This window comes from Olea europaea, chromosome 4 (assembly GCF_002742605.1).
Source record: "Olea europaea var. sylvestris chromosome 4, O_europaea_v1, whole genome shotgun sequence".
NCBI lineage: Eukaryota > Viridiplantae > Streptophyta > Magnoliopsida > Lamiales > Oleaceae > Olea > Olea europaea.
In genome coordinates, this window is record NC_036240.1 from 19,604,120 (window position 1) to 19,623,045 (window position 18,926).

At 33.6% G+C, this 18,926-nt stretch overlaps 3 protein-coding genes across 6 annotated transcripts; 1 reads left to right on the forward strand and 2 right to left on the reverse strand.

Moving 5' to 3' along the window:
• Positions 1 to 397: 397 nt before the first annotated feature.
• Positions 398 to 1,848, reverse strand: LOC111393140. The gene is made up of 2 exons (XM_023018531.1): positions 558 to 1,848; positions 398 to 453 (listed from the first exon to the last, which is right to left on the reverse strand). The coding sequence occupies exons 1-2, from the start codon at positions 1,846 to 1,848 to the stop codon at positions 398 to 400; spliced, it is 1,347 nt and encodes a 448-aa protein (XP_022874299.1).
• Positions 1,849 to 2,510: 662 nt separating this feature from the next.
• On the reverse strand, positions 2,511 to 5,032 carry LOC111393935. 4 transcript variants are annotated; one of them, XM_023019726.1, is made up of 4 exons: positions 4,805 to 5,032; positions 4,569 to 4,648; positions 3,877 to 3,991; positions 2,511 to 3,484 (listed from the first exon to the last, which is right to left on the reverse strand). In XM_023019726.1, the coding sequence occupies exons 2-4, from the start codon at positions 4,619 to 4,621 to the stop codon at positions 3,242 to 3,244; spliced, it is 411 nt and encodes a 136-aa protein (XP_022875494.1). In that variant the 5' UTR covers positions 4,622 to 4,648; positions 4,805 to 5,032; the 3' UTR covers positions 2,511 to 3,241. The 4 variants fall into 4 exon arrangements, with proteins under 4 accessions (XP_022875494.1, XP_022875490.1, XP_022875491.1 ...); XM_023019723.1 differs by lacking the exon at positions 3,877 to 3,991 and having other exon boundaries at positions 2,516 to 3,030; positions 3,349 to 3,484; XM_023019724.1 differs by lacking the exon at positions 3,877 to 3,991 and having other exon boundaries at positions 2,518 to 3,040; positions 3,349 to 3,484.
• A 1,435-nt stretch (positions 5,033 to 6,467) lies between these two features.
• LOC111393141 (probable leucine-rich repeat receptor-like protein kinase At5g49770) lies at positions 6,468 to 7,929 on the forward strand. Its single transcript, XM_023018532.1, has 2 exons — positions 6,468 to 6,924; positions 7,274 to 7,929. The coding sequence occupies exons 1-2, from the start codon at positions 6,468 to 6,470 to the stop codon at positions 7,927 to 7,929; spliced, it is 1,113 nt and encodes a 370-aa protein (XP_022874300.1).
• The last annotated feature ends 10,997 nt before the right edge of the window (positions 7,930 to 18,926 follow it).

Sequence of the window (18,926 nt, forward strand, 5' to 3'; positions counted from 1 at the left end):
TGCAATATTCCATGAAAGGATTATAGAGATATTCACCTCCACGATCGGTCCTTAAAGTTTTTATCAAAAAACCACTTTGCCTTTCTGCTTGAGCTTTGAATTGAAGAAATGTGGAATATGCCTCAGATTTTTGACTGAGGAAGAAAACCCATATCATTCTTGTGAAGTCATCAACAAAGAGAATAAAATATCTCTTGTTTCCAAAAGTGGGAGTTTGCATTGGCCCACAAATATCCGAGTGCACAAGCTCAAGTGGTGTTTCGTTCTCCATGAAGTTTTTGGAAACGACAACTTGTGCAATTTCCCATAGATGCATCCTTCGCACATTTTGTCTATGTGTTGGATGTTAGGAAGTCCCGTCACCATGTTTTTCATTTGGAGTAAACGAAGGCCTCTTTCATGAAGATGACCATATCGTAAATGCCACAAATACGCCAAATCTTCGTCTCTTGCCTTGAGTGCACAATTCTCATTTAGTGGCATCATAAGAGGAAATGTCTTGTTCTTCATTTCAATATTTGCCACACAAATATTTTTCTTTTTGTCAAAAACTTTACATGCACCATCATCAAAGTGGACAGAGAAGTCACTTTGAATAAGTTGTCCAACACTTAGGAGATTATGAGAAAGATTGGGAACATAAAGAACATCTGTGATGAGTTTCTTGTTACCTTCTTTAATTTGGACAGCAATGGTGCCTTTTCCTACCGCATCTCTACATGTTCCATCGCCAAGAATTACTTGTGAAGTAATATTTGGATTAAGGTCCACAAAGATGTCGCGATTCCCCGTCATGTGATTGCTACAACCGCTATCCAAATACCAAGGGCTTTGAGCTCCATTTTCATAATTTTGAGAATAAAACAGAATTTCCTTTTCATTCTCTTGAGAAAAGTTTGCTGCACTTTTTCTTTCTGTCATCTCTTTATTTTGAAACCAACAATCCCTTTGAGAATGATTGGGGATCTTGCACCTTTTGCATCTAAAGTAGCACTCCTTTGATTCATGATTCATTTTTTTGCAAATTATGCAAGTTGGATTGTTACCACCAGAAATTTGTGTTTGCTTGCCTTTCCATTTGCTTTGCTTGTCACCCTTCTTCCAATAGCTATCTTTTTGTTTTGTTTGATTTGAGCCTCTGTTGTGTTCTCCATAGTTGTTCGATCCTCCTTTTGATGTTTGCTTTGATTGGAAAGCTTGTTCGGTAGTGGATTGGTTACTCGAACGATTGATCCTTTGCTCATGGGCAAGAAGTGACCCGGTTAACTCATAAATGGTCATTTTGGACAAGTCTTTCGATTCTTCAATTGCGGCTGCAACATGGTCAAACTTTGGAGGAAGGCATCTTAACATTTTCTCCACGACTCTTTTATCTGTAATTGTGTCACCACAGCTTTTGATTTGATTTACTGTCTCGGCTACTCGTGAAGAAAAAACATGAATCGATTCTCGTTCTTCCATTTGGAGATTATCAAAGTCTCTCCATAAGAATTGAAGTTTCAAGGCGATCGTTTTCTCCGTTCCTTGAAATTCTTGCATCAATATTTCCCAAGCATCTTTGGCTTTTTTAACACCAAAGATACGAGGGAAAATTGATTTCCCGACTCCTTGTTGAATATAGCGGAGAGCCATTGCATCTTTTCTTTTAAATTCTTTTTGCAATTTTTCGTAATCTTCATTGTCTTCGGATGGTTCTTCGTACTCCTCATCGTCAATGACATCCCAAAGATCTAAGGAGATGAAGAAAGTTTGCATTTGGATGCTCCAGTATTCATAATGCTCACCTTCGAAGATTGGGACTTGACTGGAAGAATATGTAAACAACGAAGCTGTTTGTATGAAAGCCATGAAAAAATGCATTCACAAGTTATGGCTCTGATACCAAATTTGTTAGTGCGGAAACGAAGTGTTGAAGAAAAACTTGAATTTTTATTGATAGTTTTTGAGTTGCTACAGCACACTCAATAATGTTTTCTTCTTTTTTTTCTTACAATGAGACTACAAGAATGACCTCTATTTATAGGACCACATGGATAACTCTAGAGACATGGGAATATAAATGGACACCTAATAATTCATGAATTTGCATCATGTATTTTTCTGATACATTTTCTTCAAGTGCATCATGTATTTTCCTGATACATTTTCTTCAAGTGCATGTAACCTTATTTATTTCCTAAGATTACAAATTAATGTCACATTTAACATTTGAGCCAAATTATTTTTAAAGAATTTAGTTTGAAATAGTAGATTGATGGAGAATGTGTGATTAAAAAATAAGGAAAAATTATGAATTTGCAGGTAATATTATTTTATTGAAAAATTTATGGTTGAAATGATAAATCACTATTTAAAAATGTTTTTTTCCAAAGAATTGGGCTCAAACAGGGCCACAATCTAATCTTAAGAAAATCCACTTAGCAATTATTCTTAAGAACACGAGGTCCAAGTCCACTATGTCTTTGATTAAAAAATAAATAAATAAATAAATAAATAATAATAATAATAATAATAATAATAATAATAATAATAATAATAATAATAGGGTTTTGAGAAGATAAAAAAGATGCAGACACTATAAGAGCTAATGGGGGCTGTAGGAGAAAATCAACGCTCCAATAAAAATGAAACAAATACAAAAATTATAACTTTATATCTACATAAAAAAATTCAGAGTCTCTCATCAAATCAGTTGTGCCAAGGTGGATCTTTATGAGCAAATTAGCACCCATAGTTAAAGATTTTAAAAGCTTAAACTTCACCTACTGAATCTCCAGTTTTTCTCAGTTAAAGTTTTACTCTAATTTTCCAAGTCAATAAAGTATCTTCCATCTAGATAAAAAGATATCCATCTAAATTTTACAATAGACAACATTTTAAAAATTAAAATATTGATATCTAACATCTAGTTTAACATATAAACACTCGAGCTGAGCAACTATTAAAACAAGATGCTCAATGAAAATTCAAACATAACTTACCTAAGTCAGTCGTAGGCTAGTTCCCTATCATGGGTTGCTACATACCAACCTGTCAAGCACTGCGAAACAATGTTTTACATGATGATGCAAATCTAATTGGCAAATGGACAAGATGTTTCACTAAATGTGTCCCTCCCTGGCTTGTACAAGTTTTTTCTTATTTGCATCCATTATTCCGTCAATCCACGATTAATTCCATGTTTTTCTTAATAAAGAGGGGTTAAAAGATATTTAAAGAAAATTAATGTTGGTGAATCAATCTACATTATATTTAAAATTATAAAATGCATATTATTGGATGCATCTTGCTCAGTAGTACTTGCAACAGTAGTAGGATCTACAATAGATTGAGTTGTCGTGTTTATACCTGATTGAGTTGTAGAAGGTGTTGACACAGAATTAGAGTGCTCTCCTTGTCCACGAGAAGATGGGCTCCCATTGCCGGAGTTTGGAGCAGCAGATCTTATGGGTAACACATGCTTCAACTTTCTTTTGAGTGGCATCTGTATGTGTATTAAGAAAATAGCCAAAGCAAACATGGTGAAGGAATAAGTACATATTATGATTATGCTCCACAAATTGTTAACTAAATTGTATATTAGGAAACATGCTTCAGAAAGCCAAATTTTCTTAAGAAAAATGTACGTACAATTCATCATTTAATTCTCTATCTGTTAATCTGAACTGCATTTATTTATTACAAGTAGCAGGCCCATGCTAAATAAGATAGATTTCAAACTGTTTTGTTTCTACATGGAGGTATTACGGCCCAAATGTCGGTGCTGATTGGGAAATAATTACACAGAAAACAAGTTTACTTGCTTGAATTAGAAAGTAATTACACAGAAAACAAGTTTTCTCATCACAATATGATGAGAAATCATCAAAAATGTACCCTCTGATTGAAATGTATAATCTTGTCATACGCGCGTAGATTGCCCCTCAAGCTAAGCACTTTCGACACAGGTCTCAAGCCCCCTCCACGAACAAAAGACTTGTAATAATCAATTCTAGAACACAACCAAGACCCCTTAGTGAGCAATATGTACATAATCAAGATCCTTTAATGCACGATCAAGACTCTTTCATGTGGTATAGAACACAGCAAAGGCCCTTAATGAACTAGAAGATATATATAATTACGAGTACTTTTGCGGTTGATTTCACTATCACCCATGTCTCATATTCCAATTTACAAGTAATCAATTTACAATCTTTGTAATTATAGATAACCTTTCATAATAATCATATATTTGAACAAGTAATTCACGTACTTGCACGTAACATAATAATATAAATCATTTATTAACATCTGAAAATATTTTAAGCTTTCCACTTCACATAACTATGTTCTAGACAGAGATTAACTAGGTTGATAAGCTATTACAATCTCCTTGTTATTTCCTGAAAAACGACACTTATAATGAGGAACTAATCAATCCAATTTCTTACTTGTGAATGAAAGCCATAATCAGAATGAAATCTTCGTTTCTTTTATTTGTTATCAAAATGTAAGAAAATTACACACACACACACACACACACCCAAAACTATTATCCAATCCCTGAAGCTGTAATTTCTCCTCACCTTGAGCTGAACCAGAAGTATGGAACAGGACAAATTCTGCCTTTCTCCCCCATTTTGTCGGCTGATTTTCCTTTCAAAGGCTGCAAAGACATACAACAATAAAATACTTACCTAAACATCTTATCGTCCCCTTCCCCCTTCCTTCTTCAATTCAATTAAGCCCTTGTTCTCCACTTCATCTCAATTTCTGGCAGAAATTAAATACAGATTCCTGAAATTGCAATCTCATTTCTTACCTTGCTGTTTTAGCAAAAGATGATTCGACCTCAAGTAAAGGGATAACATAAGTCCATGGTTAACGCAGTTTTCTTCTTCTTCTTCTTCTTCGAATTTTCGGATATTCTTTTCTTTATTTGTTGAAGTTCCCCACTGTCTCGCTCCTCTTTCTCTCACTGTAATGTGATTTTTCATTTTTCTTTTTTTTTAATGGATTTCGTTGGGCGTCAGCTAAGTTTCCAATGAACAGAACCAATCCACCGCTTGACTTTTCCAAATTCATTTTTTTATCCTGTTTTGTTTTGTTTTGACATAAAGTTTTTGACTAAGAAATTCAATAGTTGACTTTGTGGAATGTATTACAAGTATTCCACTTTTTATTTCATGTGCATTGCTACCTTCAAAAAATAACTAGCCCCTCTTTGTCTATCATTAAATTAGAAAAAAAAAATTTTAATGGTAAATTTTGTATAATATATTATTTGAAAATAGAAAAAAATTAATTTACGTACAAAATATATTATTGTGAGAATGTATGATTTCATTAAAATAACATATACTGTTGAATTTATTAATTAAATGACGTCCATATTATATAATAGAATACCATATTGATTTTATATATTAATCATTATAATATTTCAACATATATCTGCTTTGTATATTTTATTGTAATAATAAATAATTATTTTTTAAACAAAAATATATATTCAGAAAAACAAAACCACTTATAAACAAAATAAATAAATTTATATGATTAAAATTTGAGTTAATGAGTTCTATATATAAATCGTCAATTTAGGCTCTTAAAGTTTGAGAAAATTAACTACAATTTATTGTTTAAAATTTCTTCTTCTTCTTCATACTGGTATTTTATGTATGTCAATCTCATCTTATAAAATATGTAAGTGATACTCAAAATTATAAATAGCAGAGATTAATGGAATTTGTAAATATGAAGAGTGTCTCTAATATTATCATTAAGCTCAGAGAATCTATGATATTGTCTCAAAATTAAAAATGATTTGTATGTATCATAATGCAGGAGAAAATATTTATAAGATTTCGTATGACATCATTGACTCAAAAATTTTTTTAAAGGTTTTTTTTTTTTTTTTGGTAAAAAATCAATTTTTTATGTGTAAATTTTTTTTTTCCACGTAACAGTCCGATTTTGGATCGAATCCTGGATCCGTCCCTGAAGAGTGTCTCTAATATTATCATTAAGCTCAGAGAATCTAGATATTGTCTCAAAATTAAAAATGAGTTGTATGTATCATAATGTGGGAGAAAATATTTGTAAGATTTCGTATGACATCATTAACTTTAGCTGCTGAAATTTAGCATAGTTGCATCAACATCATATGGGATAAAAGTTAGAATCAGAAAGCAGCCTACAATGGGACCAAAAAATTTCAGCCGTCAACAAAAAGTTCCAGTCTTCTTTTGACTTGTTTATTACAAGACAAAACAACGACCCCTCATCACATATTTATTCCATTAATGCACAAGATATTAATCTACTTCTCTGAACATAAAAATACAAATCACTGAATCTTCGTTAAACTGCCACGCCAATCTTCTTCACCAAACCCACCCAAACAATTTGTCCTCATCATCCCATACTCATAGTTTTAAATGATTAAAGAAACCATAATGGAACATGTCCAAACATAAACAAAAATGTGGTTTCTTGGTTTCTCCACTGCACATACAAGAAGCTATTTGATTATTGGGGCAATAGTACTTGTTATAATTCTCACAATCATCTTGAGGAAGCTTGCTGTTTATTTGGCTTCTCAAGATGATAAATCTTCTGATAAAGAAGATGATCAGCGTGTAGATATTCAGACGAACAAAAATGAAGATTGCATTATCAATTGTTGTCCATCCGCTGCTATAAGAACTTATGCACTGAAAGAGTTGAAGGAGGCAACAAATGACTTTAGTGTTCGGATTGGCATTGGAGGAACATCATATGTTTACCTTGCTGAGCTTGGTGATGGAAAATTAGGTGCTGTGAAGCGAGTCATGGAGGAAAGAGGAGGCAGCCAGAAGATGTTCTTGGATGAAGTTTCGGTTTTGCTAAGGATAAGGCATCCAAATTTGGTAGGGTTGATGGGATTCTGCTTGGAGAAAGGTATGTTCATTTTTGTTTTTTACGTTTTTGGTAATAATTGTGAACCGCCCCATCTAAAAGTTTAAACTTCTTGTCAATATTCACCTTCATATGAAGAAGGCTGGTTTTAGTACCTAAAACATTAAACTTCATCTTGGTCTAATTTGGCACCTTTGGTGGCATATCAATTTTTTGGAGTCAGTCCAATCCAACTTTGCATCTCTACTTGTAATACAATATGATGCTTGGTGAAAATATATGTACATATTATGAAATAGATCTATTAAGATTGCACGATCTTTTTCCATTTCAGTTACCTTTTCTCAACAATTTTTTCATGCGATGAAGTAATTAATTCGTATTGAAACAGGAGAACAACTCCTTCTTTTGGAGTATGTCCCGAACAAGAGCCTCTTTGATCGAATGCACACTTTCCAAGGCCAATCCTCAGGCATACTCTCATGGTCTAATCGTTTAAGCATTGCCTTAGACATTGCTTATGCCCTCGATTATCTTCATTCAGTGGCAGATCCTGCCGTCATACATCGTGATATCAAGTCATCTAATATTCTCCTAATTGACGATAATCATGCCAAACTTGCTGATTTTGGACTATGCAAGCTGGGCAACGATGCACAAAGTGCACATACACCAACCGTGGTGAAGGGCTCACTGGGTTATGTCGATACACAATACCTCAACACGGGTATAGTATCCCCAAAGAGTGACGTTTACAGTTTTGGAGTGTTAATTCTCGAGCTAATAACAGGGCTGCGATCGGTCCAAGGCTCATTCACTTTACCAGAATGGACCGAGGACTGCAGAAAAAGTGACAATGTGGAAATTTTGGTAGGAATGTTGGATCCAAAACTCAATGGTGATGTGAATCTTGAACAGTTTAGGGTTTTGGTTGATATAGCTAATCTTGCTTTGCTTGCAAATTCAGAAGTAAGACCTGATATGAGTCAAATTGCATATAGAATTTATAGTTCTATGGGAAGTCCTGAACAAGAGTTACCTGTGTAAATGTGTAAATCAATTTTTTTTAGTTAGTCGAATCTTCATGTATACATAAATGCTAGCTAGTAGTGTCGACCAGTGTATAATAATTCTTTGCAGGCGTATATAATGAAGTATATAACTTACTATTCGTTACACAATCCTAGCAAATAATGGCCTTGTTTTCTTTTTCAGTCTTGCTATAGGTAAACTAAGTTTAACATCACGGATGACATTGTTTGACATGGCAATACTTTGCGCCATTGATTTTAACAAAACTAATTCAAATCAATGACTCAATTTTTCACACATCACACAATATCATCCATAATGGCATCCAAAAATGTACAACTAGCATAATTCTTCCTTTTTTAGTCTTGCTAGTCCTTGTTTCGTTCTGACTTCAAAATAGTAAACACGGATACAACATTTGTTTATCTCAATGAATTAAACTGCAAATTATGTTGTTTTAATTCTTAATAGTAAGATGCATAAACTTTTTTCAGCAATTATTTTTGTATGTATAGTCGGACTATAAGAGAGGAGATGAACAAATGAAGAAGAAAAACAGAAAAGTTCACTTGGGAAATTCTCCAGATATTTTGACTCACTTCTATCAATTCAGAAGTATGAAACGAAAAAATAACACTATTTCTGCACACTCATATCCTGTGCTACTAAAATGTAAATCTGATTCAGTTAATTTAAAAAGAGATCCTTTTATATATCCTTATTTTTGAAGTTCACTTGCATCTATTGACCAACTGTTATCATTTTTTTGCCTTGCAGTTGATCACCCGTTGTCATCAGAGATGATAAATTTTTTTACATTCAGCCTCTGTAATCCATGATGCTTTCGAGGACTATTGATCGAAATATGAAAAACAAGCACAGTGTCCAGTTCAGAATCAAATTTACGGCAAGGTTAGTGTTTCCATATATGAGATCAAACCTTAAAATGGCGTCATTCTTTCTTTTACGTATTATGATGCTATTGTTACACTTTTATGTAGGTTAAACTATATACACTCATTTGTTCTTATCGTAGACATCTTCCACGGACGAGGAAGGAAATAATCAGAGAAAATTGAGTCTTGAGGATTTCTTACTTGATGGAAGCATGGAAAAGGCTGTTGTCCCGATATTGTGTTGGTGATTCCTTTTAGCCGTTTCCTGGCTGACCCAGATCGGGTTGGTCTTATGGCTTATTTACTAGAATTATAATCTCAGTAGAAACTCTAATTTTATCTGGAGTCATGAATGAGAATTTTAATAAGTGTTCATAGATATTCAAATTGGTATTTTAGACTTAAATTTCAGAAATCATCTGTTGAGCAGAAAACTATGAAGGATTAATCTCTGGAACGATCTATTTATAATGCGGTCGTGTAAGTTCCTCTCAAGCTTATTCCGTGAAAGATAGTTTCTTTATGTTGGAGTATGACCCAAATTTTTATTGGGATTTTGATTCGTTCCCAATAAAAAGAACAAGAGTGTCCTTGGTTTGGGAGTCCGGTTGAAAAAGGGATCAAAGCTTATCAAGGATTGAAAGTTTGATTGGTAAAAGGACTTTGGATAATTGAAGATTTGATTTTGGAGTTTTGATTGAAGTGCTTGAAGAAATCAAATTATAGATTGGGGAGAAAAAGCCGAGGTTCTTTCGCTAGTAGACTGCCAGTTGGCGTTCGAGCATCGGGGTGAAAAAAACGAAGCAGGAGCGCTGGTGCCAGCATTTTGCTTCACCTGGCACTATGAGAGCTCTTGAACAGCGGTGTGTTCCGACCAGGGAATTATTTTTCGATTCTGATTCGTTTCTTGAGTTGTATTTCATCCAAAACACTTGTAATGGATCCTATATATATATATATTCCATGTGATATAGGCTCTATATATATACACCACATGATGTGTAACCTTAAAAACTTGTGAGACCATAGCAAAATATTGTATAGCATTGATAGAAAATCAAAGTGGGAAGATCTAGTTTATAGAGAGAGACTCGCATATTTTGGGATAGGTAGTCTTGTGAGATCGTTTTATATTTCTTTGCTAATGATTATAGTGAATTTTCTACCTTTGTCCATGGATTTCTTAGATAGAGTTGGTTGTGATCTTGTTGCACGTGGTGATTCGAACAATGTTATTGAAGAATCTGCAACTGATTTAGGTAAAGATATTTTTTATTTTGATGTTCATGTAACTTGTGGTGATTTGATCATATTTGATAACTTAGATGGAGTTGACAACGAACAGGAAAATTTAAGCAAATTTGAGGCCCAAGGTAGTTCTGTTGGTAAACAGTATGTCCGGAGGGACGCATTGAAATTTGTGTCAAGGTGGAGATTATTGAGTTGAAACCCAAATTCCTATTGGAATTAGGATTGGGTTGGCTAATTAATAAAAGGAACAAAAGTCTTCTTGGTCTGAGAGTTCGGTTGAAAAAGTGATCAAAGTTTATTAAGGATTGGAAGTTTGATTTGTAAAAGGACTTCGGATAATTGAAGACTTGGTTTTGAAATTTTGGTTGAAATAGTCTTGAATAGATAAAATTATGGAGCGGGAAGAAAATATGTGTTTTTTGGCTAGTTAAGCCCCTGGTTAGCGCTCAAGCATTGGGGATAAAAAGCGGAGCAGAGAGCTGGTGCCTGCCTAGACTCAGCATTTCCTTCGAGCGGCAGTATTTTTCGGTTAAAGAGTCCCTTTTTTATTCTAATTCCTTTTTTGAGTTGTATTCATCCAAAACACATGTATACTCTATGCAATGTATAATCTTGATAACCTTGTGAGAACATAGCAAAATAGTATAGCATTGAAAGAACATCAAAGTGAGAGGATATAGTTTACAGAGAGACACTCGCATATTTGGAGATAGGTTGAGAGTATTGCGAGATCCTTTTGTACTTCTTTGTTATTGATTACAGTGAATTCTCCACTTCTACTCATGGATTTCTCAGATTTTTCCACGTTAAATCATGTGTTCTTGTGTGATTCTTTTCATCTCGTCATATTTTCTTGGATCTAATATTCATAAACTATCACTGAGTTATTGCAAATTGGCTTGTTTTCTAACACTTTCTTTTCAAGGTTTAGTGGCAAGTGAATCCTACAATTTTTGCTATGTTTTGGAAAATTTCCAGAATCACCACATGTAATTTTTTGAGGGTTTTCATTTCTATAGAATTCTTATAGACTGTTTGTTCACCTGTTCTAATTCAGAAATAATGTGGTGTCTTAAGCTTTTAGATCTATGGTAGTTGATAAGTAAGCATTAGTGAAATTACTAGTTCAACATCTATGTTGCATCCTAATTGAAGACAAACACAGGTACAAATTTTTTCAGCTTCTTTTCTACAAAAAAAGAAAACACTGAAGTCTTGGATTGGTGTTTTCTTGGTTGTTACAATGCTTCTGAACTACTCTTTTTGTGAAGCTACCATCAAATAATTCAAGGCTCCATTTACTCTTATGTTGGTATTTTTAACAATGTGTATTTTTGATTTTGAGAAATTAAAATAAGATTTCAGAAAAGAAACAAGAACACAGAGTATTTTTCACCCTTAAAAGGGTCCGGATGTTCAGCCACAAAGACCTACTCACCCATTGAGCATCGACTGTGCGATTAAACTCTAAATTCACTAAATCTCCAAGAAATCGTGCAAATGTATGAAGAAATTACAGATTTCTTCAAGTTCTCTCTAGCCTCTCTATTTGAATTATGGTAACAACAAATCTTACACAAAGATTTTCTAAACAACTCTCAAAACTCAACTACAGAGAAATCATCACGAAGATGAATAGTTACCAATTTCTGAAAACCCTAGTTCACACACAGATAGAACAATTGAGAGAGAGACTAATTATCTGCCAAAAATGAAGAGCCCAAAGTTAAATACTCAAGACCAATCGTCACAGATCAAAGGCTGCCAAGAAGCCACGTGTATGGCAGAAAGCTTCCCTTGAGAGAGGGAAAAACGTTATACACAAAAAAACGTTTTTAATAAAAGGGCCGGGTGCTAAACCAGTTAAAGAGGCCCAACTCTTTAGAAATAGCGAGGCAGCCCAAATGTATAACAAACTCCATCTTGCTGAGCTATTTCTTATTTCAATTAATGGATCTAGAGATCGCACTAGCTTCATTTGCTCCCATAACTTGTAAAAACAAAAATTAGAAATTAGTTTGAATTCTATACATGGCTTAAGATTCTAGTTTATCATTGATTGTAAATCTTATCTGATATTCAGAATCACTAAGCAATTTTTGAACTTGTTTAAGGGAAGTATCTTGGTACCTAAATCAGAGGGATTATATTCTGTAGGGATCTTGACTAAAGAAATCATACATTTTTCAACCACGTTCCTCACAAAGTGGAATTTTATGTCAACATGCTTTGTTCTATCATAATAGACCGGATTTCTACTTAGATGTATAACACTTTGGTTATCAGTAAATATTCTTACAGAATCATTTTGAAAATCAATTTCATTTAATAACCCTCTTAGCCAAATACATTCTTTAATAGCATCGCATGCAGCAATATATTCTGCCTCCATTGAAGATAATGCAACTAATTTTTTGCAGTTGTGATTTCCAACTGATGCAACTATCACACAGAGTAAAAATATAGGATGAAGTAGATCTTCTTTTGTCTAAGTCTCCAGCAAAGTCTGAATCACAATAACCCTTGAGAATTATACCTTCATTACATCTTTTAAAATTTATTCCTAAATGGCATGATCCTTTTAGATATCTAAGCATCCATTTAACTGCTAACCAATGGGTTTCACCTAGGTTTGCCATGAATCTATTCAAAATACTTATTCCATGAGCTAGGTCTGGTCTAGTGCATACCATAAGATATATTATAGATCCTATTGCATTAGCATATGGAACATTTTTCATTCTATCAATTTCATCTTCAGTTTTGGATGACTGATCACATGTTAATTTGAAATGTTTCGCAAGAGGCAGGGATACAGACTTACATTCAACCATAGAAAACTTATCTAAAATTTTCTTTACATAGTTTCCTTATTTTAAACACAGCATGTAATTATTTCTATCCATTTCTATATCCATTCCTAGGATTCTTTTAGCTTTTCCTAAATCTTTCATTTCAAATTCTGATTTCAATTTAAACTTAACAGATTCTATTTCAGATTTATCATGGCATGCAAGTAACACGTCATCAACATACAACAGCAAATAAATGGATTCAGGACCACCAAATCCCTTAAAGAAAAAAACAGGAACCATAATTACGTTTCATAAACCCCAAGATTTTCACATAAGAGTAAAATTTTATATACCACTACCTGCGAGCTTGCTTAAGCCCAAAAATTGATTTTTTCAGTAGACAAACCTATTGGGTCTTTGATTTTACCTGATATCCCTTTGGCTGATTCATGTATATTTCTTCATTAAGCTCACCATTAAGGAAAGCTATCTTGGCATCCAACTGTTTTAATTCCCAGTTGAAATGTGCAGTTAATGCAAGAAGAATTCTAATTGAAGTATACTTAGCAACTGGTGAAAAAAATTCATTGTAATCTACACCTTCCTTTTGGGTAAAGCATTTTGCTACTAATCTAGCTTTATACCTCTTATTTTCTGAGTTAGAGTCTCCTTGTTTTATTTTGAAGATCCACTTACAATCAACTATCCTTTTGTCTTTTGGTCTATTCACTAACACCCAAGTGTCATTTTTTATCAAGGAATTCATTTCATCATCCATAGCTTCCTTCCAGAACTTTGAGTTAGGACAACTAACGGCTTCTTCATAAGTGTTTGGGTCTGAATTCACCAGAAAATAAGGTGACAAATTCATCAGTATTAAATCTGGTAGAAGGTATTCTATTTCTCCTCTCCCTATCTCTTGTTAGTTGATAATCAGTAAGGGATGCATTTTCAGATTCAAAAACAAGTTCAAGCTAATCACTTTCAGCTTCAGATTGAGTGGTCTCCACCTCAATCTGATCAATCTGATAAATAGAGCTTTCAATTTGATTTTTCAGAACAGTTTCCTTTATGATTATGGATTTATTTGATTTTGGTCCAAATGAATTCAAGCATGGCATATCCTTTTCATTGAATATGACATTTCTACTTATAATGACTTTAAAACCATTCTGTTCTTTAACCCAAAGTCTATATCCTTTGGTTTTCTCTCCATAACCAAGAAAGACACATTTTTGTGATCTAGGTTCCAATTTTCCCTCATTTTGATGAGCATAGGCTGCACAGCCAAAACCTCTTAATTTTCTATAATCTGGTATAGTTCCTGACCACAATTTTTCAGGTATTTGAAAGTTAATAGCACTTGATGGACTTCTATTTATAAGATAGGTTACAGTTTTGAGGACTTCCCTCCAGAAAAATTTTGGTAAGCCAGAACTGTGTAGCATATACCTGACCTTTTCTAATAGGGTCCTATTCATTCTTTCAGCAACACCATTCTGTTACGGGGTGTATGTCATAGTTCTGTGCCTCAATATACCACTTTCTTTACAAAAGAAATAAAATTCAATATTACAAAATTAAAGTCCATTGTCAGTTCTAAGTGCTTTAATTTTCCTGTTAGTTTGATTTTCAATAATCAACTTCCATTGTTTAAAGATTTGAAAAGTATCAAATTTTTGTTTAAATAGGAAAGTCCATGTTTTTCTTGAAAAATCATCTACTATGAGTAGATAAAATCTAAAGCCACTCAGTGTATTTACAGAGGCTGGTCCCTAGAGATCAACATGTAAATATTATAAAATGCATGATGTTTTATGAATTTCAGGTTTGAAAGATTGTTTTTGGTGTTTTCCAAAAATACAGTCTTTACAAAAATCTAACTTTTCAATGTTATCCTTTCCAAAACAGCCAAGTTTATTTAAGAGGAGAAGACATTTTTTCTGAAATGTGGCCAAGTCTTTTATGCCAGATTAGAGACTGGTTTGTTTTAGGATTTACAGTTGTGGAGGTGGAACCTAAGAGGTTCACCAAAGATAGTGTAAATTCCATGTGTCTTATGAGAGGTGATGACCTCCTCATTATCATCATTTATACTTATAAGCCTTTTATAAATCACAATGTGGTATTTGTCATCTAACTTCCCTAGGGATACTAGATTTCTTTTCGAATCAGGTACATAATAACTCAAGTAAATAGTTATTAGTTAACTTGAGTTTCAACTTTCCAATGCCTTTAATTTGACAACTCATATCATTCCCCATCTGAACTTGACCTCCATTGAGTTCAACAAATTCAGCAAACCATTCCTTAACAAGACACATGTGGAAAGTGCATCCAGAATCAAGGACCCATTCATTTGGGTCTCTTTTTGGTGTGTTGGCAAGAACAACACCCTGAATGTCAAGTTCATTATTGCAAGCTAGAGCTGTAGTATCATCAGGGTTGTTTCTTCCTTTTGAATCAGAAATTTTCTTAAAACAGTCTTTGATTAGATGTCCTATCTTTCCAAAATAGTAACATTTCCTGACTTGGTTTTTGATTTTATTCTGACCTTTATTTTTGTCCTTATATTTTGGTTTCTGAAATCTGCCCTTATTAGAGGAAGTGTAATTACATACATTATTCTTCTTATTTTGGATTTGTTTCCCTTTTATGTGGAGACCCTCACCAATTTTTGTATCTTTGAACTCTGACTTTAGTTCAATTTCCTTATTTCTTGGGGCAGTTGTGATAATATGAACAGTAAGGTTTTCCCTCCCATATTCTAAAGCATTTCTGATATCTCTGTATCTTTCACTAAGTGAATTTAACAGGCCAACAACATGCTGATCATCTGAAATTTTCTCATCACAATTGTCTAAATCTTGGATTAATTTAGTATATCTGTCAATATTTTCTTCTAGATTCAGTGTATTATCAAATCTGAAGTTATAAAAGTGCCTAAGCAGATAATTTTTATTAGACATAGTCTTAATTAAGTACAAAGATTCCAATTTAGTCCATAAGAGCCTGAGTATCAGTGGTTTTCCCAACCTTTCTAATTACACTATCAGAGAGGTGAAGGAAAATAGTACTTCAGGCTATTTCATCAAGTTCTTGCCTTCTATAGGTACTGATTTTAGCATCTCAGGTGCCATCTAAAGCCCTAGCACACCTCTATTGCAATAATAATGCTCTCATTTTCTGACGTCAAAGACTAAAATCCCCAGTACCATTCCAAGTTTGGACTCCAAATTTTTGTACAGTAGACATATTGACAAATACACTCACAAAATAATAGTTGTACAATACACAAGATAAATGCAGGCAGTTGTATATTGCAATTGTAGTGTATGAAAGCAGTACAGAATAGATATTTAATTTTTGCTTATCATGCAATTATTAAAGATTACAGAGAATCAATTATACTTGATATAAGAGTTAATTTGAATTTTGGTCTAAGGAATTATAACCCTGGAGTCCATTGCTCCCTCAGATTCCCAGATCCTGAAGGGTTTCTGGGCAAAGGAAAGCAATGGCAGGTTACGGACCTTAATGACCTTGTTCAGAATTAACCTAAAACTAGTTTTAGAATTAAGGAGGGTGTTTCAGAGGTCACCGAAATCTGAAATCACAAGATTTCAGAGTGAAAGTACTTTCAGATTACCAGAATTGATCCAAGAAAGTCAGCTCAAATCATCTAAACAGCGAGCCACAGAGACTCAGTAGCACTTAGCAGTGAGTTAGAAACTCAGCAAGGAATTGGAACGTGTTGACTCAACTCGACAAGACTCAGTGTGAGTTAAAACAGAGTTAACCAAAAAACTCATCAAGGATAATAAATCTGACCGAGTCAAGTACGAGTTTCAAAATTTTAACAATTGTTTTCAGTAAAAAAAAAATTGAGTACAAACCCTAGTGTACCAAGTAAGGGAGAAACAAATTCCCCACGAAGATAACCTGTTTTGAAAAAGATAATCCAACCAGCAGTTGGTTTTTCGTAGATCGAAGAACTAGGGTTTTCAGAAAATTAGATTTCAACAGATTTAGAAAAAACAACTTTTCGAAACCCGCTCTGATACCACTTGTTGGTATTTTTAACAATGTATTTGTTCGATTTTGAGAAATTAAAACAAGATTTCAAAAAAGAAACAAGAACACATAGTATTTTTCACCCTTAAAAGGGTCCGGATGTTCAGCCACAAAGACCGACTCACCCATTGAGCATCGACTGCGCAATTAAACTCTTGATCCACTAAATCTCCAAGAAATCGTACAAATGTATGAAGAAATTACAGATTTCTTCAAGTTCTCTCTAGCCTCTCTATTTGAAATATGGTAACAACAAATCTTACACAAAGATTTTCTAAACAACTCTCAACACTCAACTACAGAGAAATCATCACGAAGATGAATAGTTACCAATTTCTGAAAACCCTAGTTCACACACAAATAGAACAATTGAGAGAGAAAGACTAATTATCTGCCAAAAATGAAGAGCCCGAAGTTAAATACTCAAGACCAATCGTCATAGATCAAAGGCTGCCAAGAAGCCACGTGTATGGTAGAAAGCTTCCCTTGAGAGAGGCAAAAACGTTTTTAATAAATGGGCCGGGTACTAAACCAGTTAAAGAGGCCCAGCTCTTTAGAAATAGCGAGGCAGCCCAAATGTATAACATCTTATCATGACGACCTTTTAACTTTTTCTTTTTTATGATTTTTAATTTTCTTTTTTTACTTATAAAAGATTATTTTTCTTAAGATCTTCACTTTGCATGTGTTCTTTTCGAAAGTAATTTCAACTTTGACAAACAAAAAGTTTTTATTGTTGGGGTGAACCAGTAATAACTAAACAGCAGAAATATTCATTCCCTCATTGTAGAATTAAAATTTACAATATTAATGACCAATCTTCCAACTCACACACACTGTAAAAATTAAACGATTGAACAAAAAAATTGTTTACGAGCAAAACCCTTCACTGTGAAGGGAAAAAACCCGAGGACCTAATCCTGTCAAATCTTTCTCTATCACCATATAATGAGATTATACAAGTTTTATCCAGATCAATCTATAGAGACAATAAACACTTCAATAATATGTTGGGTGATATGCAAACAAATAGTGAAATAATTCTTCTCCCAAAAGCAAATAAGTAAAACACTCTTTTTGACAATTGTATATGCTGAAAATATTCTAAAGAAAATCAATTACCTCAAACCACAAGAACACAATCAATTATTTTACATCAAAAAACTTTTCCGATGTAAGGAATAAAAACCACGAGACCCAGTCCTGCAGCCAAAACCTCCACTATCAATAAAATGATAGGTACACCAAGTCTTTTCTAGTCACAGCTAGATGCTACAATGTATTTTTTTTTTCAAGATACAACAATCTCAGCAAAACAATATGAAAATAGGAAAAATATAACCCAAAAATCTAATTATTGTTTATGCACATTAAACAATGTTCCCGAGCTTAAAATTTGATCTCACTGTTCATATTGTACTTCTATGTCTTGTGAACTTTTCCTCCAAATTTTACCTCGATCGAACCACGGACGACGTAAGATTGGAGTTTTGATGAACTCATGGGAAAATACTATTTTTTTCTCTCTTTTCAAAAACGAGTAGGACTCCTATTTTCTCCCATCTTCTTATATTTATATTCATCATTAGGGTTAAAACCTTAATATAGGCTTTGGGCTATAATATAAGATCCCAAATATGGACTTTCCTCTTCAAAGGAAGAAACAACCCGACAGAATATATATATTATTGGATTACAGCATAAGTCATCATCCTTAGATAGATTGTAATAATAACAACAAAGAGAGATCTCACAAAGTGGGTGTAATATACCAATGAACTGAGGAAGAATCGCCATGATCAGCACTAGTAAAAAAAAAAGCTCTCATCGTCGAGAATAACATACTGAAATTTCAGCAAAAACTGACCAAGGATGGCTCTCCAATCTCCGAACGAAAGTAGCCAAGAAAAAATCCCAAATCTTTTTCTCTTTGTTGTTGGAGTACTCTTTTGCTTTATAAATTGATCCCCCCCCCATCTCTCTGTTTTTTTTTTTT

Coding starts and splice junctions, on each gene's coding strand:
- LOC111393141 (XM_023018532.1), top strand. CDS start 6,468: ATGTGGTTTCTTGGTTTCTCCACTGCACATACAAGAAGCTATTTGATT. Junction 6,925..7,273: donor GGGATTCTGCTTGGAGAAAG/GTATGTTCATTT, acceptor GTATTGAAACAG/GAGAACAACTCCTTCTTTTG.
- LOC111393935 (XM_023019722.1), bottom strand. CDS start 4,979: ATGAAAAATCACATTACAGTGAGAGAAAGAGGAGCGAGACAGTGGGGA. Junction 4,649..4,804: donor TCTTTTGCTAAAACAGCAAG/GTAAGAAATGAG, acceptor ATGTCTTTGCAG/CCTTTGAAAGGAAAATCAGC. Junction 3,485..4,568: donor TACTTCTGGTTCAGCTCAAG/GTGAGGAGAAAT, acceptor ATACACATACAG/ATGCCACTCAAAAGAAAGTT.
- LOC111393140 (XM_023018531.1), bottom strand. CDS start 1,848: ATGGCTTTCATACAAACAGCTTCGTTGTTTACATATTCTTCCAGTCAA. Junction 454..557: donor CCACTTTGATGATGGTGCAT/GTAAAGTTTTTG, acceptor TGTGCACTCAAG/GCAAGAGACGAAGATTTGGC.